The 27,690-nt window shown below is 42.2% G+C and overlaps 1 protein-coding gene across 1 annotated transcript; it reads right to left on the reverse strand.

The window, feature by feature from the left end:
• Positions 1-3,932: 3,932 nt before the first annotated feature.
• Positions 3,933-24,314, reverse strand: LOC149335656 (uncharacterized). Its single transcript, XM_089553987.1, has 5 exons — positions 22,351-24,314; positions 19,119-19,443; positions 14,603-14,872; positions 7,858-8,335; positions 3,933-5,305 (listed from the first exon to the last, which is right to left on the reverse strand). Exons 1-5 carry the CDS (start codon positions 22,700-22,702, stop codon positions 4,952-4,954), a joined length of 1,779 nt encoding a protein of 592 aa, XP_089410113.1. The 5' UTR covers positions 22,703-24,314; the 3' UTR covers positions 3,933-4,951.
• Between the last annotated feature and the right edge of the window lie 3,376 nt (positions 24,315-27,690).

Below are 27,690 nucleotides of genomic sequence, written 5' to 3' on the forward strand. Positions count from 1 at the left end.
TGAAGCTGTGTGTGTGTCCTCTCTGTGTCCTTGTCTCCAAGCGCTGTGATTCCATGATGGCTGTGAAACCCATGTTTTAAAAAAGTAAACTTGTGGTGCATGATGTGTATGTTCAATTTCTTTTGGTGCAAGTTTATGTATTGATACATCACAAGGAATTTTGTTTTTTTCTTTTTCCTCGAAGAAGTGATCTGGAAAAAGTGGCTTTGCCATGATTGTCTGTGTTGGTGCTGTGTAAGCGTGGAAGTTAATTCCTGACCTGTGGTGATCTATCGTCTCTGTACTAGCCCTAGGCATTGCTGAAAAAGTACAATATAATCTTTGCCAGACCATTCTCAATCCTTGAATCTGCTGATGCCTTACAGTTGATAAGTGCGCTTCGGTTCTTGCAATTGTCTTTGCTGCTTACTTTCTGGAAGCTCCAGTTTTGCCGACACATTCTCACAGTACGGTCGTCGTATTCATACTGCTCAACGCATCGTTCTACTCTTCTGGTGTTTCGTGTTGTACTTGTGACATTCTCTCTGCAGTTTCTTTGTATGAATGTTAGAGTCCCCACGGTTGAGGTGAAATCCTGCAATCTCAGCATTTCCAGTGATGACCAGATCTTTTGAGCAGCAGCTTCCTTACTGAATGTAGTCTTCATTAAAAGTTTTTGCATATAGAAGTATACTTAAAAACACCAAGCAAGTTTGAAGTAACTTGTTGAGAGGGTATGTTCCGGTTAAAAACTTCTTTTATTTCACTATTGTTCTTTGATGTGCATTATATTGCTCTGTTGTTAAAGAGAAACTATTCATTGTTGTCTAGTATGTGATGTGGCTTGTCTTGAATGAGTAGTTTTTATGAATGGGCTGCACAGTAAAAGGTATGCTTTTATCAGTCATGCTGGGCAGAATGTAACTATAAAAGTGTTTGAAAATGGCTTGTTGGTGATTAATAAACAGTGGTTCGTATTAAAAAAGATGACAGCAAACGTTATGATTTGTCATTTCACATGCATAACGAAAAGAGAATGGAATGAAGATGCGCACATACTTGGGAACCTGCATCACAGATTATGCTGCCCTTTGGGGCTTACTTGGTGTCTTCTATAAGAATTTGCACTTGGGCTTGTTGGTCCATTACGACAAGAATGTAAAGCGGTGCTCAAGACGAAGGCAAATGAAGATTGAGACAAGGAATATGTCGGCACCTGTCTAGCCCTTGCATGTTCTTTGTTTGTCTTACTATGGGAGCTATCTCCAGGAAACGATTTAGTTGAACTGTAGCAACACAAGAGTAAAAACTCTTCCATCAAGTGAAACTGCAAACATACAGTGCCATGCACCAGGAATAGTGAAGGCAATGATTCAAATACTAAACACATGTTCACAGCAATACGTGTTCAACTAAACAGTTGGGAGAAGCATTTACAACAAGTGCAAGACTATTGTAGACACATGCAAGAAACAAGGAACAGATAATTTCTTCATAAAATGGGAATGCATAACCAAGGTGGAAACGTTTTACCCATACCGACTGGTCCCATTTCCACCAGCAATGAGTATGCCGGGCAGCCGAGACTTGTGATAGCAGACCTGTTACTTCCTAGGGAGTTTTTTAATGCAAACAATGCCAGACACTTCACGTCTTAAATTGTGTGCTGGTTTTGCCGCTGTGGACACCAGCGTTCTTGCCTGGCACCTAAACGTGCATGCCAAAGACAAATGCAGATCACGTACCTGCTTTTTCTTTTTGCTAGAGCTAAACGTTCTGTTCAGTCTTCGCAAACACTGGTGCGAAAATTATATTCCAGTGCCAGCCATGGTGGCTCGGTGGATGTGGTGTTGTGGTGAATGAGGAAGTTGCTGTCCGTCATGCCAGTTACACTAGATGGCAATAGCCATATTACTTCTAAGTGCAGCAGTATGTGAAAAAGGAATCGCGGTATGAATTCTCAGTGCAAGTTTATGGGTTTGACCAAGCTTGTGGTAGCCATATTCCAGAGGCAGCAAACTACAAAAACACCCATGTATGGAGATTTGTAGGGTGCTTTAGAGACCTCTCCGCCTGGTGGTCAAAAACAATTCAGAGCCCTCCACTGGGTTGCGCCTCATAGCCCACATTGTTACTTGGGCATGCAAGGAATCTGGCAAGGTGCATGAGTATTTTATAGCTTAGTATGCAAGGAATCTGGCAAGGTGCATGAGTATTTTGTAGCTTAGCACTTTTACCATAAGGTGAGTGGCTGTTTATGTCAGATTTGTCTATATCAGAACAACCAACATGAAAACAGTCCCTATTTCCAGGTGGAAAAGCACTTTTCCAGTTGAACCTCAAGCTGGAATGGCTGGGAATGGCACTTTTATTCCCACTTAAAGCTGGAAATGGAAAATTCCAGCTGGAGCTAGCAGAAGTGGAAATTTTTCAGCTCGACATGATTTCCAGTTAAACCAACACTGTGTTCAGTAAGTAGCCAATTAGTTACGAGAGAGCATCCTCAGAGCCATGCCATCACTGACAACTGATATAGTAAAGACTTTTGCTGGTCTGAGTCACTTTACTATAGAGGGGTTCTACTCTACTCTACCACCATTTCACACCTTACCTTCCTTCTGACATTCAAACTGGACCTCAAGTTATCCCAGAGATACAGTAACACAGACTGCGAGACGGTTGTTATAATGGCTCAGTGCTACCTGGGAATATAAACAAAAACTGCACAGGACAGTAATTGGCTTATGTTAGCAGTCTGACCATACTATTCCTCGAGTATGATGCATAAGCTTGTTTGCTTTGCTTGATTTCCCCAAAAGTGTGTAGTTGTCATAATATTCCTTCGTAAAAATGTTGGTACAATTAAGGCAGGGCGTCTTCCAGCAGTCCTTACACATACTTTTTTTGCATCTTAATATCTCTCACACTGAGCATTTAGTAACTGCTCGAGGTACAATTTGAGAATGTTTCCTGGATGCAGTGATTGCCTGCATGGGACCTAATGGATGCAACTGGTTGAGTTCCAGTGGTCCTCAATGGGTCTTATGGTGTATTAATTTATGACTGGAAAATTCCAGTTGGTTCCAATTGGAAATTACCCACCTTTTTTTTTTTGACTAGGTGAAATGTGAAAGGGAATGGCACATCACTTATACGTCCCACACATGAAAAAGGCTGAATAACTACACGCACACACCGACTGACAGGTTACACCACTTGTAACGTGCACTAGTTATTTCATGCGAACAATGCAATCGCAACAACAAACAACGTCAAGGAGATTTGCGCATGCATTGGCTGTGCCTCAGTGATTCGTGGCTTCTCGTGTTCCGGTGTTGCTAGAACCATTGGTTCTAGCAACACTGTTTTGTCCTATGACGTCATCACGCTTGTACTTGCGAGTTTGGTCTGTGGCGGCGATACCTGTATTTTGGTTCTTGCTCTTTTCTACATTACAAGAGATTTGCTATCAGTATGAGTGGCGTTTTTGTAATCAGGAGCTGGTATTCTGTCGATACAAGCCAACTTCAATTTCTCCTCAGTGTCCCTTTAAGGACAAGTTACTGAGTATAAGTGTGCACTGAGTAGTTTTGTTCACTATCAAATCAATGTTACACACATAATAAGGATTGTAAAGAGATTTCTTGTGCTTAACCTTTGAATATAACAATAAAAGGTATGACACTCTTGTGGAGCTTTTAAATACTTCTGACTGCACAAGCTGACTAATAACTGCAAGCACTATAAGCATTGCCATTCAACACACCTCCAGCCATGACTGGAAACACTGGGACTGCAAGATTTCGCCTGAAATTTGAAAATTCTTACTTTCATTACAACAAAGATCCAGATTAAATAGTACTCTGAAGCTTTATAAGACATAATGCCAGACCAGAACATTTAATATGACCAAGGTACGAGCAACTGTTGGGAAGCTTTAACATCATTTAATCAGGAAAAGTTAGACAGTGAAAACAACAAACAGTGAAGCGCACTTATTGCTGCAAGGCACCTAGACAAGCAGACAATTAAGAATTGTCCACCAAATATGAACATTGCATTTCTTTTGTGATGCCTGAAGCTGTAAAGACCATGCCTCGCCTCAAAAAAAGCAATAACCTTTGCCATTTACGCAGCACCAACAAAGAAAAAAACATGCCAGAAGTTGTGTCTCAATGACAAGTTTTGAGATGCAGGAGCAAAAGAAAAAAAAATTCCAAATTGTGGGGTTTAATGTACCGCAGCGACACATGGGGTGTGAGAGGTATCTTAATAGAGGGCTTCAGATTAATTCAGATCAACTGGGGTTCATGCTGACATAGCACAGCACTTCTGCAGTTCATCTCCACTCAAACACGGCCGTCGGGTTCGAGACTGAACTTGTGTCCTCCGGTTCGTTAGCAGAGTGCCCTAAAAAGGCAAAAAGAACTTTCCGCTGCCTCTTTGGAATACCTTTTACCAGAAAAAAGCATTTAAAGCATGCACCATATGCTTCATAAATGATTTCATACGGTGGTTCCATATGCCATCTGTCATTACATAACCACGTATGGGTTATTAAACACGTTGGACAGCACACGTCGAATGAATACACTAATCCCAAACAAAATCTTTCTACACACAACTGCCCAGGGCCAACGCACCTCCATAGTTCATGCCATTATTCACTCTTCAGGAATAGAAAACAAAAAAATATTCACAATAGTTCCCCCAAAAAACTGTCAAATCTTGCAGTCTTCTTTGGATGTACAAAGGTTTCCAGCAAGTGCACCGCTTGATGCTGTCGGACACACAGCAGCTTAGAAGAATGGTGGATGGCTCTGGGTAATAATTCCATTTAGGCAATTTCAGTTGCAGACTGTGCACAAATGCCCAGAATTAAAAGTGCCATGGTTTTTCACATAAGCTTGTGGGACTGCGCACGGTTATTTAGGGTTGTCTTCACAGTGAAGTCCGTAGGAAAAAGGTGCCGTTAGTACCGCTTCTCAGCTGCATGAACTTCAAGATGAAACACCAGGGCACTCTTTGTTGTGTACCCCTTGCCGCAGCGAGCACACTTGTACGGTTTCTCCCCTGTGTGGGTGCGGAGGTGTTTCACCAGGTTGCCTCTGGTCGTGAAACCCTTGCCACATTGGCTGCACTGAAAGGGACGCTCTCCAGTGTGTGTCCTCTGGTGGTTCCTGAAGTTGGTCTGAAAATCTGTGGCATAGCCACACTCAGGGCAAACATATCGCCGACTTCCTGCTGGTAACCGTTGTTGAGGTGGTGGGCCACCCCTCATAGCAGCGGTGGCTGAGTCTGCGAAGTAGAAGAAAGTGCAATCTTCCTGAAATGTAAGCCATACAACTCAATCTGTACATAAGATTGCCAAAAAAAACATGGTTGAAATTGTCATCGACTCAAAACCTAAAACTTTTCTGAAGAAAACTGCGACTTCTGACCAGTGTTGGTTGCAATAAATGGGCATACGTCAACACGCCCAATGCTACTGCTACATCCTCATCTTGCCACTACCCGATCTCAAAAACAAACAAGAAAATCATGAGAAATATGCGACAAGATCAATTTTAGACATGCAAACAGTCCATTGCAATATTGCAGTCATATAATATTGCTCCAAAGGTGTCTATTCCACAGGGCCTATATACCTAATGACACTTCCATTTTACGAATAGCAGCTTCAGCTATACTGAGAAAGAGTGATTTCTCCCCAATAAGGCCTTACTACTAAACTTTTTTGCACCTCAAGAGCTGGAGCCAGGTGATGAAACTATATAAATGGCGGGAGCTTTAAAAAAAATGAGATCCTGTCAGTCACACTAGCACGGCAACAAGAATATACATCACTTCCCAAAAAAGCTGGTAGCAAAACAAAAAAAAACCCGAAGAAATGAAGGACGCACGAAACATGCCACCTCTCACAAGTACACAAAAATGGAAGTACCCATCAGAAAGTATGATGCAATTGACATATTACTGAAAGAATGACTACTCAAACCAAACATCACAAAGCACACAGGTTTTCAACCACGTGCGCAGTCCCTCTGTCCTGTTTGCAGATATTTGTTACCAGCTTGAAAAAAAAAAAAAAAAGTCTTGAAAAAAAAATGATTTGTAGTTTGATAAATTATAACTGGTTTACTGGTCTGTCTGCATAACAGTGGGCAGCAGCGTGTAAAGATGATTGAGGAAAAACACAAAAATGCAAACATGGCAGGCACTGAAGCACCAGTTTCTGTCCTGTCTGCATTTTTCATGTTCTTCCTCGTCTTGTAGTGCTGCCTCCCCCTCCACAACTTGCAATCATTACATTCTCATGGACTACCAGTTATTAGCTAGTCCTCACCCCAAAAGCAACCAAAGTTTGCTTTTCACACACGACTGCTACCCACTGAAACTACATCTTACTACTTCAGGCTCAGTATGTACAGGTGGTCGCACTTCACAGCTAATCAGTGAATCTATTAAATAACCCAGCCAGTCATACAACAGAGTATTCGCCCCCCAAAACCAGTATAATCTCCGACCCAGATTCTCATGCATTCAAATGCACATCTTCATTTTGTTCTCTTCTAGTTATGCATGCAAAACGACAAACCATAAATTCTGGTGTGATTAATTTAAGAGCAAACCATTGTTTATTATCCACCAACATATGTTGTTCAACGATTCAGGTAATCTTATTATGCTCAGCATGACAATTCCTGCTAAGCAATACGCGCTCAAGCACACCGCAGTCTGCCATAAGTATTGCTGGCTTTACACAAAGGTGATTCATTCAAGACAGGCCAGATCTTGAGAATGCAATAAGTAGTTTCTGTTTATGAACAATGCAATATACAATGGCCATAAAATAGAAGACAAAAAGTATTACAAAGAAGTTTTTAACTGCAACTAAACACCTGAATAGAGCCAAAAAGTTACTTCAGACTTTCTTTGTGCTTTCAAATACATATACCTGCACAACTGTGAACATATAACCATGGCAGATAAGGCAGCTACCAGCCAACAGATTCAATCATCACTGCAGGTGCTGAAATAGAAGGATTTCACACCAAGTTTAGGCACACTTGCTCCTGAAGCTGCAGACCATGTCAGACAGAAGGTAGTACAAGATAAATGACAGAGCAATAATTCTCAAAATGGCTGTCAATGAAAATGTGTCACAAAACGAAAGCTTCCATTTGAGCTGGAAACAGCAAGCAGTAAACACAATAACATGCATTCAAGTGCACCCGTTGATTACAAGGCATCAGTCAGAGCAGACAATTAAGAATAAACACTATGTGGATTAATTCCACATTTCTTTTGCTATACTGAGACAATACATCAGCACAAGAAAACAATTACATATACTTCCCACTTACATGGCAGCAATAAAGAAACAAATGTGGCAAAGTCATTTCTTTCTGATTTATTGTGCAGTGCAAAAGAAAAAAAATTCCTTTTCATGTCACACAGGAAAACTATTCAGTCAAAAAAATAACATTTAAAGCACAAAGCTAAAGATATCTAAACCAGGTTACACAACCAAATCTGTTGTTCAAACATGAGCTAGAAAGGAGGCAGCAAAAGAATATTCAAAACATAAATGCAACTCAAAAGGCAGGCAGACCTGTCCTTTGCCAATCACTGTTCATGAGTGAAAAATCAAAATTGTATGTAAACAGCGGTTTTCCCCAGAATTTTATCCCATCTCATATCTCCTCTGGCATTACGGCACTACGTAACCCACTACATCCTTCTTGTCAAAAGGTGTTATCATGAAGTCTTTTAATAATGAGCCCCATAAAGAAGAGCCTTGAGGCTAAAGGTTTCCAACAAGCATACCCCTCAATGCTGGCATTACACACCACAATTTCACGGAACAATGGATGCCCCTGGGTGACATTCGTGCTCGTGCTGTTGCATTCGCTGCCTGGATGTAAACGCCCTTGAGCAGAAACGACAGCTGAATGGTTTTTCACCCCTGTGGGACCGCACATGGCGTGCTAGGGTGCTATCATGGGAGAAGGCAGTGGGACACAGGTTGCATTGGTACGGCCTCTCGCCCGTGTGGATGCGAAGATGGGACGCCAGCTGGTCACTCCTTGCAAAGTGGTGGCTGCAATGGCTGCACTGGAAAGGGCGCTCGCCAGTGTGTTTCCTCAGGTGGCGCTTGAAATTCGTGTTGTGAGACGTGGCATAGCCACATTCAGGGCACAGGTAGCAATGCATTCCATGTTGCAAAGTTTGCTCAGGCAGTGAGCTGCACTTGGTATGACTGGTGGCCAAGCCTGCACAAAGGAAGGGAGCACATGTTTCTAAAATCATGCCACCGGTAAGAGCTAGTCTATCACTTAAGACAAGTTGGAGAAGTTAAACTTTCACGTGGGACCTGATAGAGACTGGCATCAAAGCAGTCAAAATAGCAAGAAATGATGAAAGCAAATAACGGCCTTATTTCTTCATGTGTACTTAAATGAATATTGTCACCAGCGAGTCAGATGACATGCTAGAAACAGTTCCTTATACCTCAATGTGTGGACGCTTGCCTCTGCACACAACAGAAAAGATTATATGAAGCCACTCAAGTAAAATCTAGAAATATATATATAAAGTATAAAAAAAGGGAATTCAATTTTTTATAGATCGAGGTGCCAGCATGAATGGAACCTACTCGTGTTATCATGATCATTGCTTGATGCTTTTTTCTATGTGCAATTTGAAAAGTCATCAAGCTTCAACCGGGACATAATTGAGAAAAACATTGCTGCAGACCAATTTTATGCATGACAGAAGTTTTGAAATGCATCTGCAGAAGCAGGATTTTGTTTTCTGATCTGATTTTGCAGATGCAATGATGCACTGCAATTGTTGCCATCATCTTTTCTAAAATGAACTACAGGTTGTTGGCTAGATTTCATTACAAAATATATCAGTGTGTCCTTTTCATGCCCACTATTTTGAGTGTAAGGTCATTCAAACTATCATCGCAGTTCACATTAGGTGTATAGGCAACTACAGTTTACAGCTAATTAATGAATCAATGCACTGGGGAAACCATTGTCAAAAACATGTTCACAGGTGCTTAATGCTTATAAATGCACTACAATCAGTATATTTCTAGGTACTACACACAATCAATCATAATGAACCAACTAATCAATTTGTCAAAACTAAGTTGATGCTTTAATCAGTTATTAACTGTTGGCATTATGGGGGAGAAAAGATTGCAGAATGTGCATATGTTACAGGAACCGCATCAGTTCTTGCACCACTGAGCTTGGAGCCGTGCAGGGAAGACTGATGCTGGTGATTCTGTTTAACACTCATAAACATGATACTGTCCATTTCGTGGTGTTGAATGCAGATTACAGAAAGAAACAACTGCATGCGTAGGGTTTTTCATAACTGAATCACCGTCGTTACTTAACTCTCACAATGAAAATAAACTATCCTCATATGGACACTACTGTACAAGAGTCCTCATGAATGTGGAATGGACATGCGAACGGCAGTTTCAGTAATAAAGTGCTGGGTAATGAGGTAGTGCATGCACGCAATTCAGTCAAACTCTGAAATCTTTAATCCCCCTCGACTGTACCCATCAAACCGACTCATCCAGTCACCACAGCTAAATGTGTGCAACAGTTGTCATGGCAACCTGTGCTGTTAAACCCCATGGGCACTTCAGCGTTAAGTGTGAATGTCGCAATGAGGGATAAAGAAATATGAAATGGCAGCAGAGCGATTACTTCCGACAAAGCAAAGCAAAAAAACACAAGGAAAACTGGTATTAACAAAGGCAGCAAATTGGTAAGGCATTATGTAAAGTATGAAACAAAATAGCCGTCGACAAGCTGCATTGCCGCCAGGACATGAGGCAAGTAAGGGTGCCTTGGCAGAAAGTGATCCACAGATTGATGGAAAGGAGACTTGGACTTGATTAGAAATGCCGGCAGGGAGGCTTGCAACCTGAAAAGCAGGAAACACATCACCTTTAGCCAGTCTTTGCCTTCATTTTTTCTCAGACTTTCTTTTTCCTTGACATTTTTTCACACAAATGCAGATGACGTTGCAAGGCGAGGTTGCCAGGAGCAACTGCAGAATGCAGCAATGAAAATGGAGGGGATAGTTGCAGCATTTCCTGAGAAACTTGAAAACAGGTGCTACTGATGTATTTACTAGAACCAGTGTCACTGGCAGCGGGCTAACTTCAGTCTTTACAAGGACACACAAAATATTACCATAAAGACATGAAAAGATCTTCAGAGCAGTCCCTCATTACCTACACATCAGACTGCCAGCAGTAGTCATGCAAATGATGTGCGCAGTTGATGATAGTGAACAAGGAAACACCACATCACTTCAACATGGCACCTTGACAGTAATAACCATGGCCTCAGCAGACACACATGCAGTCTGCTTCAAGGCACCTAAGTTCATGGCATGACTCTGATGCACGATTTACTGTGCAAGCACTTTTGTGGTGCTTCAACAGTATTGCTATTGCAATGCTAGAATCCCGACAGTCAGAGCACCTACAATACGAACTAAGCAGACATTAAATGTCACATTACAAGAACTGCATCCAATGCCCAATGGACATTAAAACACCCGTGGACGTACTGATTACGTTCAGGACATCCGCAGGACGTCCGAGGGAGTTCCAGAGCTCATTAGGTAAGAGCTTCAGGGACTTGGTGCCCCAAGGCAGCAACTTCAAGAGAGTGCACTGGAGATGAATCTTGCTTCCATACGCTGCACAGACGCGAGGGAACTTCAAGCCACCAGTGATGCTGTGAAGGCAGCAGAAAAAAAAACGGTGCAGAGCATATCAAGCACCACTGAGCATGACAGTAAGCATCTCACCTGTGGAGGACTGTTTAGAGCAATAATCAAAAATAAAAAGGCCATCAGCAATTAACTCCTCACTCCTAGTGTATCCACGACAAAAAAAAAAAAAAGAAGGAGTACCCCTTGTCTTGTGACTGAGCAGGAAAGAGGGGCAGAACAATTTCCTGAAACAACAAAGATGGGTTTGCCATTTCAGTGGCAAATGCACACAATAGCTCAACTGCACATTCAACCTTTAGAGCAGTGCAAAATCAGAAGTATATGTGTACACGAGAATAAATAACTATACTACAAGCTGGGTATATGAGAAGCTAGCAAGACTGTTGGAGAAGACCCGGAACATAAGGCTTATCACAACAGCTCATCATATAAACAAAGAGTTGCTTTCATTCTGCATTCTTCACAACAACGAAACTTGCACTGAAACCAAAACACAGGTGCAGAGATACAAGATTAGTTTGCCTCATTTTAGCTATTAAATTTAACCTAACCACATAATATCGCATAGCTTCTTAATACAAGTTGCGCAATGTGCACTAAAAGTTTACTGTGGCCTCTTGACCAAGTGATGCGGCCCTTAAAATTATACTACAGCAGAAGAAATCAGCAAAAATTTTTAGCTCCAAGGCTTCAAGAAACGTCGCAGTATAATAGAAAATCGGTATATTCAGTGTACTACAAGTCATTCTAGCAGCTATTACAACATTTCGACAAATTATGCACTCAGTTAACTCAGAAAAGAACATATTTTAATTCAGAAATTTGCGTTCATGGGCCTTCAAAATGTCACCCAGGACAATAGGAAAAAAACAGCATAATTGAAAACCATCGATAGAAACAACTGCCTAATATTACTTCTGAATTCTGACTGAAATCTCTGCACGGCTGCATTAGCAACAGGCTGAAGGTGATTAAGCTTTGTGTCCTTGAGCAGATAAGCTATCAGCTGGCATCAGGGCTAAAGCTGCCACTAGAAATGCGCATTTACCTGAGCATTATGAAAGTGTCGGGGAAACATGAACATCATGCATCAAGTGATTTGACCTGCTCTAGATAAAAACATGACAAAAACATAATTGCGTGAACTAAGCACCTTGTCTCAAATAGTATTACATTAGTGAAAGAAACTGGAAAAGTGCGACTAGTGCTGTGTCAAGAATAATCTTTTTACAAGTAAGTAATTATATAGAGGTAAATATTCAGCTCTTCACTTAATCTTTTTGCCAGTAATTAATTATATAGACGCCGCCGCGGTGGCTCAGCGGGTATGGTGCTCGGCTGCTGACCCGAAAGACGCGAGTTCGATCCCGGCCGAGGCGGCTGGAATTTCTTTGGAGGAGAAATTCTAGAGGCCCGTGTACTGTGCGATGTCAGTGCATGTTAAAGAACCCCAGGTGGTCGAAATTTACGGAGCCCTCCACTACGCCGTCTCTCATAGCCTCAGTCGCTTTGGGACGTTAAACCCCATAAACCAAACCTAAACCAAATTATATAGAGGTAAATATTCAGCTTTTTACTAAACATGACCAGACGTAGATAACCTTATCCAAGCAGCCCTGCAATATTAATGCTGCAGTACAGCCAACCAAGCGAGTGGCAATGCTTGCAAAATCTAAAAATGGCAGATGAATCGGCCAAGTTCTCTCTCGCCCTCATCAAATAGTACCAGGGCAAAATCCTAGGATGCCCTCAGACAACATGGAGCTGAGTACAGTGACATAGTACTGCTCTGCTATTCACCAAAGTTAAAAACAAAAATGTATGTTTAAATATGGAGGTAGTTTAGGTGCAGCAAAGGATATACCATGGATGTATGCACTCTCAAACTGATTGTTGTAGAAACCTCTACTGGTTGAGTGAATGACGGCATCTTGATTGTGTTCACATTGCTACGCTCACACAGCATTCTTTATCCGGTTTACTAGGCTCTGCACTGCGTCACTATCCAAACCACAATGTACCACCAGCAGTGCGCCCAAACATGCATAAAAAAATGCTGCACCTCAAAAAGTTGATGCAACAGAGCGGAAGACTAGTCAAACTGCACACCATGAACCATGTGTTTTCTCTGAGTGTAAAACCAAACTCTTTTCTACAATTTTTCATTCTATCTGAAAACTACTTCATTCCTAAGAGGAAGCTATCAGACAACGGATCACATTCTACCCTTTGCACAAATTGTGCGATGAAAGCCCTCTTTCCAGCTTAGCATAGGCACAAAAGACATATTGAGCAAAGAGAAGAGGCAGGAATGTAAGACTGCACAAAATAAGGAAACAAATGAACACATAAGGGGCAAGACGGATGCTGGCAGGCTACTTATTATGTGTTCTTCGTTTGTGTTTTGTACCATTGTACATTCCTGTCATAGTGGACCAAGCTCAGATCCAACTTTTCATAGACGACAGAGCATTGGCCCCCCCAAGGCCACAATAATCCGTGGCAACAATTCTCATATACATATGTCCACATCTTTGTTCTGTTCTCTTCTCATTACCCATGAGAAATGACAAATAACTCTTGCTGTTCCTCTTTCTAATGCAAACCATTGTTTATTAGGTGTCAACATGCCTTGTTCACGCATTCATGTAACAACACTACGCATATCACAGAAATTTACTCTCAAAACGATGCCTGTTAAGGTACACTGTAGCCTGCAAACAGTGACTGACCTGCCACACACCTGATTTTTCACACACACAAAAAAGAAGTGGTGGTTAAAGAAAAGCCATATCTATGGAGTGCACAAAGTGGTTTCTGTTAGCCAAAAATGCACACAAAACAAGGACAGTAATACAAAACAGTAATGACTACGATATAACATTTGAACGCAGCCAGTAAGTTGCTTCAAATTGTCTTGGTTCTTTCAAATACTTATAACTGCACAAACTGCAGACAATAACCACATCAAAAAAGGCAGCTTTCAGACAACAATTCTTGCCATTACTGCAGGTGCTGGGATTGTAGTAGCTTGCCTCAAGACTGGGAACACTTGCTCCCATACATTGAGGCTACAAAGAAAATGTCCATTGGAAGCTATTACGAGATCAAGTGCTAGTGGAATACCTCCTGCAGTTACTGTCCTGTGAAAATGTATCAGCAAAACTAGAGCTTCAGTTTAATCAGGAAACAAAAAGCAGTGAACATAACAACAAGCATTGAAGAATATTTGTTCCCTGTACAGCATCAAGAACAGCAAAAAAATAAATTAACACTACATTAATTTCACTATATAGCAACAACACATCATTACAAGACAGCAACATAGGAACAAGTTTAGTAAGTCATTCTTTTCCAAACTTTCCTCTAACACAAAAGAAAAACAAAATTCCTTAGTGATGCCTGACTGCGTAAGAAGAAAAACATTTGAAACAAACATCATGCTACGCCTGTCGCTTTTTAAAACCAAGTTTTGTAACCATGTTTGCCATTGCAAACACAAAGCAGAGGGCGTCCAGGAAGAGAAATCTCTAAGCATAATCCAAATCCAACACATTCCTTTGACAGCACTGTTCATTTTTCATGAATAAAAAGCCAAAACTGATCATGTGAACAACGGATCATTACCAGAATTCTCTCACGTCTTCTCTGGCATTATAGTGCCACGTAACAATAGAGCAACAGGTTTTCCGTGAAAAGGTGTCGAAATGAAATCCTTTCATAATGAGACCAGTAATATAGGGGACCTTCAGGCCAGATTTGCTTCTCTGTACAATGCACTAAGGCTTCCAACAAGCATGCCTCTCAATGCTGGCAGAACACACAACTTCATGGATCAGTGGACGCCCCTGGATGACATTCGTGTTCATGATGTTTCATTTGCTCCCTAGATGTATACGCTCTCGAGCAGAAATGACAACTGAATGGTTTTTCACCCCTGTGAGACCGCAAATGGCGTGTTAGGGTATTATGTTGGGTGAAGACATTGGGACACAGGTGGCACTGGTACGGCTTCTCGCCCGTGTGGATGCGAAAGTGAGCCAACAAGTTGTCCTTCCTTGAAAAGCTCTGGCTGCAATGGTCGCACCGGAAGGGGCGCTCTCCGGTGTGTGTCCTTAGGTGACGCTTCAAATTCGGGTTGTGAGGCGTGGCATAGTCACATTCAGGGCACAGGTAGCGATGCATTCCATGTTGCAAAGTTTGCTCAGGCAGTGAGCTAAGCCCGTCATGACTGCTGGTTGAGCCTGCACGAAAGAAGAAAGCGCAGATTTCTAAAGACTGGAAAGATACACCTATTCACAGGTGTTAGCTAGTCAACCTCTCGAGAGAAACTGGAGAAGCCAAATCTCAAGTGGCGCCTGATAGATAGCCTCATAGAAGGAAATGAAGGAAGCACATAACCACCTTACTTTCTCAAGTGCACATGAATGAAAATTCATCAAGATGTTGGACGTCATCCTAATGACAGACAGTTCTTTGCATGTAAAATGTTGTGTGGATGCTTGCATTTGCACATTGCACAAAAGCAGACAAGAATACGACGGCATTAAGGTAGCATGATCTGCATACATGCATCAAATTCAAAAAGAAAAGGAATTCAATTTCTTAATGTTCAAGATGCCAGCACAAATGGAAACTGCTTACATAACCTTAGGAACACCAACTACTGCAGTTTCTACTGTGCATTGTGGGCAATTTGAAAAGACATCAAGCTTGAGAAGAGGCATAATCAAGGGAAAGAAGACTTCACACCAACAACATACATGCACACAGGTTTTAGAATACATCTGAAAAACCTGCATTCTGTTCTCTGATCTGATTCACCAGCATGCAATATTTGCGCCGCAATTGTTTCCATCATCTTTTCTAGCATGAACTAGAGATTATTATCTAGTCTGGTTATCGCTCCAAAATATATCAACGTGTCCTTTTCATGCGTGGTATTTGCTGCTAAGGCCATTCAAACTGCACATCACAGTTGACATCAAGTGTATGGACAAGTGCCCCTATGAATGTGGATTAGACAAATGAAGAGAGTTTTTTGGTTGGTTGGTTTTATGGGGTTTAACGTCAAAAAGCGACTCAGGCTATGAGAGACGCCGTAGTGGAGGACTCCGGAAATTTTGACCACCTGGGGTTCTTTAACGTGCACTGACATCGCACAGTACACGGGCCTCTAGAATTTCTCCTCCAAAGAAATTCAACCGCCGTGGCCGGGTTGTAACCCACGTCTTTCGGGTCAGCAGCCGAGCACCATAACCACTGAGTTACCGTGGTGGCACTGCACGAAAACAGGTCACAACAGTAGAATGCACGGTCACAAGAGGGTGCACATATGCAATTCAGCCAAACGTCACACATTTCATAGTCTCAAGTCCATGATACCTATCAAACTGAATCGTCTAGTTGTTACAGGTGACATTTTCAATGTGTGCAACAAATGTCATGACAGTTTGTGCCATGGCACCTCACAGGCACTTGTGCACAGTGAGAATATCACAAGGAGGGCAGAGAAATAAAATGGTAACAAGGCAATTGCTTCTCACAATGTAAAGTAAAAAAAAAGCAAAGTAAACTGATATAAACAGAGACAAGTTGGCAAAGCATTACATAAATTGTAACAAAAATGTTAGGGGTGTCCGATAAACAGTTCTTCGAAACTGATTCCAATAATACTTTTATAAGCTAGCTTTGCTGCTGAATAGAATATGGACAGTGTAGTTAAAAGTGAACTGAATACGAAAAGAATATTTGTGTGCTTATTCGGTACTTGTACAAATATACGGCAGAGCACTAGCGGTGCCACTATAAGTCACGGACACAAAGCTGTAGCCGTCGAAAGATGCAATGCTGGCCCCACTACGGGGCACACAATACGAAGTCAGTGTATTAACTCCAAGGCCATAATGGCGTGCATACAAAAGGTAATCTTGCTAGTGACGATGATGACAAACTAACCCAAACCAGCTGATGAGAAGAACCACAGCTTTAACCATCACCTCTGATACAGAGCATGATGGCAGAATTACCACTGCATCGCAAAACTTGGAGGCCATGTGTATGATGGTTTGGTTTGGTTTATGGGGTTTAACGTCCCAAAGCGACCAAGGCTATGAGAGACGCCGTAGTGGAGGGCTCCGGCAATTTCGACCACCTGGGGTTCTTTAACGTGCACTGACATCGCACAGTACACGGGCCACTAGAATTTCTTCTCCAAAGAAATTCTAGCCGCCGCAGCCGGGATCGAACCCGCGCCTTTCGGGTCAGCAGCCAAGCACCATAACCACTGAGCCACTGCGGCGGCGCCATGTGTATGAACATTATGAATGCTGCCACACAACTAAACCACGGCGCAGTGCTAAACCCTCCTTCCAGCACAGACCGGTAACAGTAACACGTTCTACAGCAATGAAGTGGGTCCTGTTATTAAAACAGTTGGTGAAAAATCTGTGAATGCCCTATTCGAACTTCATGTAAATTATACGAAAACTATAACAAAATTTCAGAACGAATTTGCTTCGTATTGCATAATTCTGAACATGTAGTATTTGATTCAGTGAACTGAACGGACTTACATTAGCAATTTGGAAATTTTGAATTCGGCAAAACCATACAAAACGGCCATCAAGGAGCTGCATTGCCATGTCGACAAGAGCCAGGCAAGAGTGCCTTGGCCAAAGAGTTATCAAGAGATTAGTGAAGCGTAGCCAACTTGATCAGAAATGCCAGAAGGGAGGCTTGCTAAAAATAAGAAAGCAAATGAATGTATAAGGGACAAGACGGATGCTGACAGGCTACTTATGTGTTCTTTGTCTTTTGTACAACTGCACATTCCAGTCATAATGGACCACCAAGCTCAGATCCAACTTTTCATAGACAACAGAGTATTGGCCCCCCAAGGCCAACATAATCTATGACAACAATCCTCATATACATCTGTGCACATCTCTGTTCTGTTCTCTTCTCATTACCCATGAAAAAATGACATATAACTCCAGCAGTTACTCTTTCTAACGCAAACCATTGTTTATTAGGTCTCAACATGCCTTGTTCACGCATTCAAGTAACAACACTACGCACATCACAAAAATTACTCTTGAAACAATACCTGTTAAGGCACACTGTAGCCTGCAAACAGTGACTGACTTGCCACGGACCTGATTTTTCAAACACACAAAAAAGAAGTGGTGGTTAAAGAAAAGCCATATCTCTGGAGTGCACTAAGTGGTTTCTGTTTGCCAAAAATGCAGACAAAACAAGGACAGCAATACAAAACAGTTTTGACTGCGACATAACATTTGAGCGCAGCCAGTAAGTTGCTTCAAATTGTCTTGGCTCTTTCAAATATTTATAACCGCAGAAACTGCAGACAATAATCATGTCAAAAAAGGCAGCTTTCAGCCAACAACTCTTGCCATTACTGTAGGTGCCGGGATTGCAGAATTTTGACTTAAGACTGGGCATACTTGTTCCCATTTATTGAGGCTGCAAACCAAATGTCCATCGGAAGCTATTACGAGATCAAGTGCTAGCGGAATACCTCCCGCAGTCACTGTCCTGTGAAAATGTATCAGTAAAACTAGACCTTCAGTTTAATTAGGAAACAAAAAGCAGCGAACATTATAACAAGCATTCAAGAATATTTGTAGCCCATTAGGCATCAAGAACAGTAGAAAAATAAAAATTAACACTACAGTATTTTCACTATATAGAGATGACACATCATTACAAGACAGCAACACAGGAACAAATTTAGTAAGTCATTCTTTTTCAAACTTTCTTCTAATGCAAAAGAAAAACAAAATTCCTTCTGATGCCTGACTGTGTAAGAAGACAAACATTTGAAATAAACTTTATGCTGTGCCTGTCTATGTTTAAAACAAAGTTTTGTAACCATGTTTTCCATTGGAAACACAAGACAGAGAGCACTCAGGGAAAGAATATTCTAAGCATAAACCAAATCCAGCACATTTCTTTGACAGCACTGTTCATTTTTCATGAATAAAAAGCCAAAACTGATCATGAGAACAACAGTTCATTCCAGAATTCTCTCACGTCTTCTCTATCATTACAGTACCACGTAACATTAGAGCAACAGGTTTTTTGTGAAAAGGTGTTGCCATGAAATCCTTTAATAATGAGCCCAGTAATAGAGGGGACCTTGGGGTCAGATTTGCTTCTCTGTATACTGCACACAGGCTTCCAACAAGCATGCCACACAATGCTGGCAGAACACACAACTTCATGGATCAGTGGATGCCCCTGGGTGACATTCGTGTTCATGATGTTTCATTTGCTTTCTGGATGTATACGCCCTCGAGCAGAAACGACAACTGAATGGTTTTTCACCCCTATGGGACCGCAAATGGTCTCTTAGGGTGCTGTAATGGGTGAAGGCTCTGGGACACAGGTGGCATCGGTACGGCTTCTCGCCCGTGTGGATGCGAAAGTGAGTCAACAAGTTGTCCTTCCTTGAAAAGCTCTGGCTGCAATGGCTGCACCGGAAGGGGCGCTCTCCGGTGTGTTTCCTCACGTGGCGCTTCAATGTGGTGATGTCAGATGTGGCATAGTCACATTCAGGGCACAGGTAGCGATGCATTCCATGTTTCAAACTTTGCTCAGGCAGTGAGCCGAGCCCGCCATGACTGCTGGTTGAGCCTGCACGAAAGAAGAGAGCGCAGATTTCTAAAGACCCCAAAGATACACCTATTCACAGGTGTTAGCTAGTCAACCTCTTGAGAGAAACTGGAGAAGTCAAATCTCAAATGGCGCCTGATAGATAGCCTCATAGAAGGAAACATAAGAAGCACACAATAGCCTTACTTTCTCAAGTGCACATGAATGAAAATTCACCAGGAAGTAGGACGTCATCCTAACGACAGACAGTTCATTACATGTCAAATGTTGCGTGGATCTTTGCGTTTGCACATTGTACAAAAGCAGACAAGAATACATGACGGCATTAAGGTAGCATGATCTGTAAACATGCATCAAATTCAAAAAGAAACAATTCAATTTCTTATTGTTCAAAATGCCAGCACAAATGGAAACTGCTTACATAACAACTACTGCAGTTTCTTCTGTGCACTGTGGGCAATTTGAAAAGACACCAAGCTTGAGAAGAGGCATAATCAAGGGAAAGAAGACTTCACAACAATAAAATGCATGCACACAGGTTTTGGAATACATCTGAAGAACCTGCATTCTGTTCTCTGATTTGATTTGGCAGCATGCAATACTGTGCTGCAATTGTTCCCATCTTCTTTTCTAGAGCTAATTATCACTCCAAAATATACCACTGCGTCCTTTTCATGCTTGGTATTTGCTGTTAAGGCCCTTTAAACTGCACCATCACAGTTGACATCGTGTATGGACAAGTGCCCCTATGAATGTGGATTAGACACACGAAAAGAGTTTTTTGGTTGGTTGGTTTTATGGGGTTTAATGTTCCAAAGCAACTAAGGCTATGAGAGAGACGACGTAGTGGAGGGCTCCGGAAATTTCGACCACCTGGGGTTCTTTAACGTGCACTGACATTGCACAGTACACGGGCCTCTAGAATTTCTCCTCCAAAGAAATTCTAGCCGCCGCAGCCGGGATCGAACCCGCGCCTTTCGGGTCAGCAGCCGAGCACCATAACCACTGAGCCATCGTGGCGGCGCCATGTGTATGAACATTATGAATGCTGCCACACAACTAAACCACAGCGCAGTGCTAAACCCTCCTTTCAGCACAGACCGGTAACAGTAACACGTTGTACAGCAATGAAGTGGGTCCTGTTATTAAAACAGTTGGTGAAAAAACTGCGAATGCCCTATTTGAACTTCATGTAAATTATATGAAAACTATGAGAAAGTTTCAGAAGGAATTTGCTTCGTATTGCATAATTCTGAACATGTAGTATTTGATTCCATGAACTGAACAGAGGGATATTAGCAAGTTGGAAGTTTTGAATTTCGCACAACCATACCAAACGGCCATCAAGAAGCTGCATTGCCATGTCGACAAGAGCCAGGCAAGAGTGCCTTGGCCAAAGAGTTAACGAGAGATTAGTGAAGCGTAGCCGACTTGATCAGAAATGCCAGAAGGGAGGCTTGCACAAAATAAGGAAGCAAATTTATTTTTTTATTTATTTATTAATACTGCAATCCCAGGAAGGGATTTTCGCTGGGTGAGCATATAGGTAAGTACAAATATTAAGAAAAAAAAGTACAAATACAAATGAATGTATACAAATGAATGTATAAGGGACAAGACGGATGCTGGCAGGCTACTTATGTGCACATTTTTGTTCTGTTCTCTTCTCATTACCCATGAAAAATGACAAATAACTCCTGCAGTTACTCTTTCTAATTCAAACCATTGTTTATTAGGTGTCAACATGCCTTGTTCATGCATTCATGTAACAACACTATGCACATCACAAAAATTACTCTTGAAATGATACCTGTTAAGGCACACTGTAGCCTGCAAAAAGTTACTGACTTGCTATGCACATGATTTTTCACACACACAAAAAAGAAGTGGTGGTTAAAGAAAACCCATATCTCTGGAGTGCACTAAGTGGTTTCTGTTAGCCAAAAATGCACACAAAACAAGGACAGTAAAACAAAACAGTTTTGGCTGCGACATAACATTTGAATGCAGCCAGTAAGTTGCTTCAAATTGTCTTGGCTGTTTTAAATACTTATAACTGCGGAAACTGCAGACAATAATCATGTCAAAAAAGGCAGCTTTCAGACAACAACTCTTGCCATTACTGCAGGTGCCAGGATTGTAGGAGTTTGCCTTAAGACTGGGCACACTTGCTCCCATATATTGAGGCTGCAAACCAAATGTCCATCGGAATCTATTACGGGATCAAGTGCTAGTGGAATACCTCCCGCAGTTACTGTCCTGTGAAAATGTATCAGTAAAACTAGAGCTTCAGTTTAATCAGGAAACAAAAAGCAGCGAACATTATAACAAGCATTCAAGAATATTTGTAGCCCGTAAGGCATCAAGAACAGTAGAAAATTAAAAATTAACACTACAGTATTTTCACTATATAGAGATGACACATCATTACAAGACAGCAACACAGGAACAAATTTAGAAAGTCATTCTTTTTCAAACTTTCCTCAAACACAAAAGAAAAACAAAATTCCTTAGTGATGCCTGACTGTGTAAGAAGAAAAACATTTGAAACAAACATCATGCTGTGCCTGTCGCTTTTTAAAACAAAGTTTTGTAACCATGTTTGCCATTGGAAACACAAGACAGAGAGCACTCAGGAAAAGAATGTTCTAAGCATAAACCAAATCCAGCACATTCCTTCGACAGCACTGTTCATTTTTCACGAATAAAAAGCCAAAACTGATTGATCATGAGAATAACAGTTCATTCCAGAATTCTCTCACGTCTTCTCTGGCATTATAGTGCCACACAACAATAGAGCAACAGGTTTCTCGTGAAAAGGTGTCGAAATGAAATCCGGTAATAATGAGCCCTGTAAAGAAGGATCTTGAGGCCAGATTTGCATCTCTGTACAATGCACAAAGGTTTCCAACAAGCACGCCACTCTGTGTTGGCAGAACACACCAAAACTTCATGGAACAGTGGATGCCCCTGGGTGACATTTGTGTTCATGATGTTTCATTTGCTCCCTGGATGTATACGCCTTCGAGCAGAAACGACAACTGAATGGTTTTTCACCCCTGTGAGACCGCAAATGCTGAGTTAGGCTGCTATCATGGGCAAAAGCACAGGGACACAGGTGGCATTGGTACGGCTTCTCGCCCGTGTGGATGCGAAAGTGAGTCAACAAGTGGTCCTTCCTTGAAAAGCTCTGGCTGCAATGGCTGCACCGGAAGGGGCGCTCTCCGGTGTGTTTCCTCATGTGGCGCGTCAAATTCGGGTTGTAAGGCGTGGCATAGTCACATTCAGGGCACAGGTAGCAATGCATTCCATGTTGCAAAGTTTGCTCAGGCAGTGAGCCGAGCCCGCCATGACTGCTGGTTGAGCCTGCACGAAAGAAGAAAGCGCAGATTTGTCAAGACTGGAAAGATACGTCTATTCACACGTGTTAGCTAGTCAACCTCTTGAGAGAAACTGGAGAAGTGAAATCTCTGAAACCTCAAGTGGCGTGTGACAGATAGCCTCATAGAAGGAAATGAAGGAAGCACATAACAGCCTTACTTTCTCAAGTGCACATGAATGAAAATTCACCAGGAAGTCGGACATCATCCTATCGACAGACATGTTCTTTGCATGTCAAATGTTGTGTAGATGCTTGCATTTCCACATTACAGAAAAGCAGACCAGAGTATATGAAGGCATTAGGGTAGCATGATCTGTAAACATGCATCAAATTCAAAAAGAAGGAATTCAATTTCTTATGTTCAAGATGCCAGCACAAATGGAAACTGCTTACATAACCTTAGGAACACCAACTACTCCAGTTTCTACTGTGCACTGTGGGCAATTTGAAAAGCCATCAAGCTTGAGAAGAGGCATAATCAAAGGAAAGAAGACTTCAAACCAACAACATGCACGGACACAGGTTTTGGAATACATCTGAAGAATCTGCATTCTCTCTGATCTGATTTGGCAGCATGCAATACTGTGCCGCAATTGTTCCCATCTTCTTTTCTAGAGCTAATTATCACTCCAAAATATTCCACTGTGTCCTTTTCATGCTTGGTATTTGCTGTTAAGGCCATTCAAACTGCATCATCACAGTTCACAAGAAGTGCATGGGTGACTACAGTTTACAGCTCAACAGTCAATCGAAGCACTATTGAAACCACTGTCAAAGACAAATTCACAGGTGCTTAATAGCTATAGATGACCCTTTGCAGCATGGCATTGATGTATGTGCATCCAAATCTTAAAATGTTTCTAAAAGAGTGCAGCATTTTCAGAAAGTGAATCAGGCTACTTTTAAAATGCCTGCTGGACATAATGGCAAGGCTGTTTTGTGTCTAGAAAACAGAACAGCTTTTTCAATATGAATGTTTTGAATTTCTACGGCGTACCTAAAAAGTGCAGTAACTTCTTTTCTCTCTAACGCTGGAGAATGTTTCAGCAAGGGATGCTGCTTCGAATGATAAATTAATTAATTTGGCAGAAATATTTTTTTGAACAATACCGCTGGAACTGCGTGAGCATGGAAGCGTGTGCCGCGTGTGAATTCATCAAGCTTTTGAGCCGTTCTGATCATTTTTGTGATCTAGGGGGTTGTAAATATACACACACAAATTTTCAGATTTTTCTTGATTGTACAACATAATGCGTGTTTGAAAGGAATAAATTAAAACCAGCGTAACTCTAGGCATTCATAATAGTAATGCCGACGAAGCAGAGGGGATGAGCGCAGAGGTAGAAGAAGCATGGTCAGCCTCGAGCGTTCACAGTGCCCGATGATGTCATCAGTAGCGTTCAAACTTTCTTTCCCAATGCGGAAAGTGTAGGCTCCTCAGCAATCCTTTTCAGCAGGTGACTGCCTTCACCTTTATCAGATGAGCATGGATTTATTACAACTTTACGATATCTTCTTTATAAAAGGTGCAAGTCTCACCAGGTAACTGTGCCTGTTGAAGCAATGTTTGTTCAGAACATTTTTTTTTTCGGGGGGGGGGGGGGGGGGGGGGGGGGGGGGTGCAGGTAAGTCACCAAAGCATTTCCTAATATCCATCACTAAGTGGTCCCAGGTAGTGAGGGAGTCTTCAAGGTTGTCAAAGAAATAAACTCAGTAGCTTCTAAAAAGAATACAACATTGGCTAGCTTAGTGGAAGCATCCCATCGATTATATCGGCTCACCCACTCGTAATTCGTGAGCCACTCATCAATGTCTCCATTGGATTTTCTGGCAAAGGTCTGCAGTTCGCGGTGGTGTTGCAAGTGGCTCGCCGTGAGTGCTGCTTGCTCTGCTTAGCAGTTGTGAGGCATATCCAATGAAAGTGGTAGTAATCCGGCAAATCAAAGGCTCTGTCGAATGCCCTAGGAATCCATACCAGCATCCTGTATCTCCATCAAAGTTTTATGTATCAGCACGGAGAGGCCAACCAGTATCTTCCACCTCTATGCTTCTCTTCCCCTCTGCTTCGTCATCGACACAAAGCACTGACAATATTAATCATCAATCAATCAAGAAGTTAAGCAAATAATTAGTTACAAACTATAGGCAATATAGGGGAGAAATGATTGCAGAATTTGCACGTTCTATAGGAACATAATCAGTTTTTCCACCACTAAGCCTGGCACCGTGCAGACAAGACTGGTGCTAGTACTTGCGTTAAACACCAATAAACTAATTTTTGTATTTTACTTCCATGAGCTGCTGTCTAATTAAAATTCCTGGTGTTGAATGACAACTACAGCAAGAAACAGTAGCACACATAGAAGCATTTCACAAATGAATCACTGTCATCGCTAAGCTCTCAAACACCATGTGGAAACTGCTCTACAAGTGCCACAATGAATGTGCATTAGACACACAAGGAAAGGTCACGACAGTAGAGTGCTCGGTCACAAGGTGGTGCACATACGCAATTGAGCCAAATGTCACACATTTGTCTCAAGTTCATGATACCTATCAAACTGAATCGTCTAGTCATTACAGGTGACATTTTCAATGTGTGCAACAAATGTCATGACAGTCTGTGCCATTGCACCTCACAGGCCCTTGTGTACAGTGAGAATGTCACAAGGAGGGCAAACACATGAAATGGTAACAAGGCAATTACTTCCCACAATGTAAAGCAAAAACAAAATGCGAGGTAAACTGATATAAACAGAGACAAGTTGGCAAAGCATTATATAAAATGTAACAAAAATGCTAGGGGTGTGCGACTAGCAGTTTTTCGAAACTGATTCCAATAATACTTTTATAAGCTAGCTTTGCTGCTGAATAGAATATGGACAGTGTAGTTAAAACTGAACTGAATATGAATTGAATAATGAAAGAATCGAACTGAACACAAATTGAATATTTGTGTGCTTATTTGGTACTTGTACAAATATCCATACAAACGAATATTCAAGCGAAACGGCGAAGCACTAGCGGTGGCACTATAAGTCACAGACACAAAGCTGTAGCTGTCGAAAGATGCAATGCTGGCCCCACTACGGGGCACACAATACGAGGTCAGTGTATTAACTCCAAGGCCACAATGGCGTGCATACAAAAGCTATTTTTGCTACTGACGGCGACGACAAACTAACCCAAACCAGCTGATGAGAAGAACCACAGCTTTAACCATCACCTCTGATACAGAGCATGACGGCAGAATTACCACTGCATCGCATAACTTGGAGGCCATGTGTATGATGGTTTGGTTTGGTTTATGAGGGTTTAACGTCCCAAAGCGACTAAGGCTATGAGAGTCCATGGTAGAGAGAGGGTGTGGTAGATGGTCCTTGGCGATCACAAAATGAACAAGGGAGGGGAAAACCTCAGGTTGCTTGAGCCAACGTTTCGACAAGGGGACTTGTCTTCGTCTGGGCAAAGCGTTCATCATTGGCAGGGATTAAATAGGGCCTTCGCTCCGAGGAGGAAGGCCCCGGGGGTGGGGAAGGAAAGTGGTGTGGGAGGGGATGCGTGTCAGGAAGGGGAGGCAGGTGAATCTTGATTCGTTAAGCTGCAATAGTGGAAAAACTTATATCCCGGGGGTGTGTAATGAACAAAGATTTTGAAGGGGCTGTGACGGGGGGGAGGCGCTGGGTGGACCTGGAAAACTCAGATAAGAGGATTAGTCAGCGTGGTACAGGGAAATGAGAACAAGGCAAACAAAATAGGCTGGCACTGGAAGGAGGGGCATTTCCAAGGAAGGGGGGGCATTTCCAAGGAAGGACAAGGCAGGGGGGGGGGGAATGGCTAGAGTTCAAAAAAAGCCAAAAGGTGGGGCGGAGGGGGTAACAGGAATGTCATGGTTTCCGAGAACTGATAGTAGGGGATTAGGAGAGAAAAAAAAAAAAGGTGAACAAAGGGAGAGGGTGAGAAGGCCGGAAATGGGGTGGAAGATATGGCGTGGGAAGGGTGCAAAGAGCGATAATATACTTATGCGAGGTTCTAGGAAATGGTCTGACCACGTGCAAGACATCTGTTAATTTAAAATTATGCTAACCCTGGAATGTACCTGAGTGATTCCAGGTTTCCTTTGGACATGTTAATCCCTGTTGGTTGCAGTGATTTAAATTTGTGGATTCCCTCTCCCTTTGTTCACCTTTTTTTTTTTCTCTCCTAATCCCCTACTATCAGTTCTCGGAAACCATGACATTCCTGTTACCCCCTCCGCCCCACCTTTTTTTGGCTTTCTCTGAACTCGGGCCATTTCCTCCCCCCCCCCCCCCCCCCCCCCCTGCCAGAAATTTCGACCACCTGGGGTTCTTTAACGTGCATTGACATCGCACAGTACACGGGCCTCTAGAATTTCTCCTGCAAAGAAATTCTAGCCGCCGCAGCCGGGATCGAACCCGCGCCTTTCGGGTCAGCAGCTGAGCACCATAACCACTGAGCCACCGCGGCGACGCCATGTGTATGAACTTTATGAATGGTGCCACACAACTAAACCAAGGCGCAGTGCTAAACCCTCCTTCCAGCACAGACCGGTAACAGCAACACGTTGTACAGCAATGGAGTGGGTCCTGTCATTAAAACAGTTGTTGAAAAATCTGCGAATGCCCTATTCGAACTTCATGTAAATTATACGAAAACTATAACAAAATTTCAGAACGAATTTGCTTCGTATTGGAAAATTCTGAATATGTAGTATTTGATTCAAAGAACAGAAAAGACTTATATTAGCAATTTGGAAATTTTGAATTTCACACAACCATACAAAACGGCCATCAAGAAGCTGCACTGCCATGTCGACAAGAGCCAGGCAGAATGCCTTGGCCAAAGAGTTAACGAGAGATTAGTGAAGCATAGCTGACTTGATCAGAAATGCC

This window comes from Amblyomma mixtum, chromosome 7 (genome assembly GCF_055824585.1).
Source record: "Amblyomma mixtum isolate Tamu chromosome 7, ASM5582458v1, whole genome shotgun sequence".
Lineage (NCBI taxonomy): Eukaryota > Metazoa > Arthropoda > Arachnida > Ixodida > Ixodidae > Amblyomma > Amblyomma mixtum.

Excerpts from the sequence above, each read along its gene's own strand:
- LOC149335656 (XM_089553987.1), bottom strand. The coding sequence starts at position 22,702 with ATGCATTGCTACCTGTGCCCTGAATGTGACTATGCCACGCCTTACAAC. Across the intron at positions 19,444-22,350 it reads CCCAGGGGCATCCACTGTTC|AAATCTGCGCTCTCTTCTTT; the intron begins CATGAAGTTTTG and ends TGGGGTCTTTAG. Across the intron at positions 8,336-14,602 it reads CACGAATGTCATCCAGGGGC|TCTCCAACTTGTCTTAAGTG; the intron begins GTCCACTGATCC and ends GAAAGTTTAACT.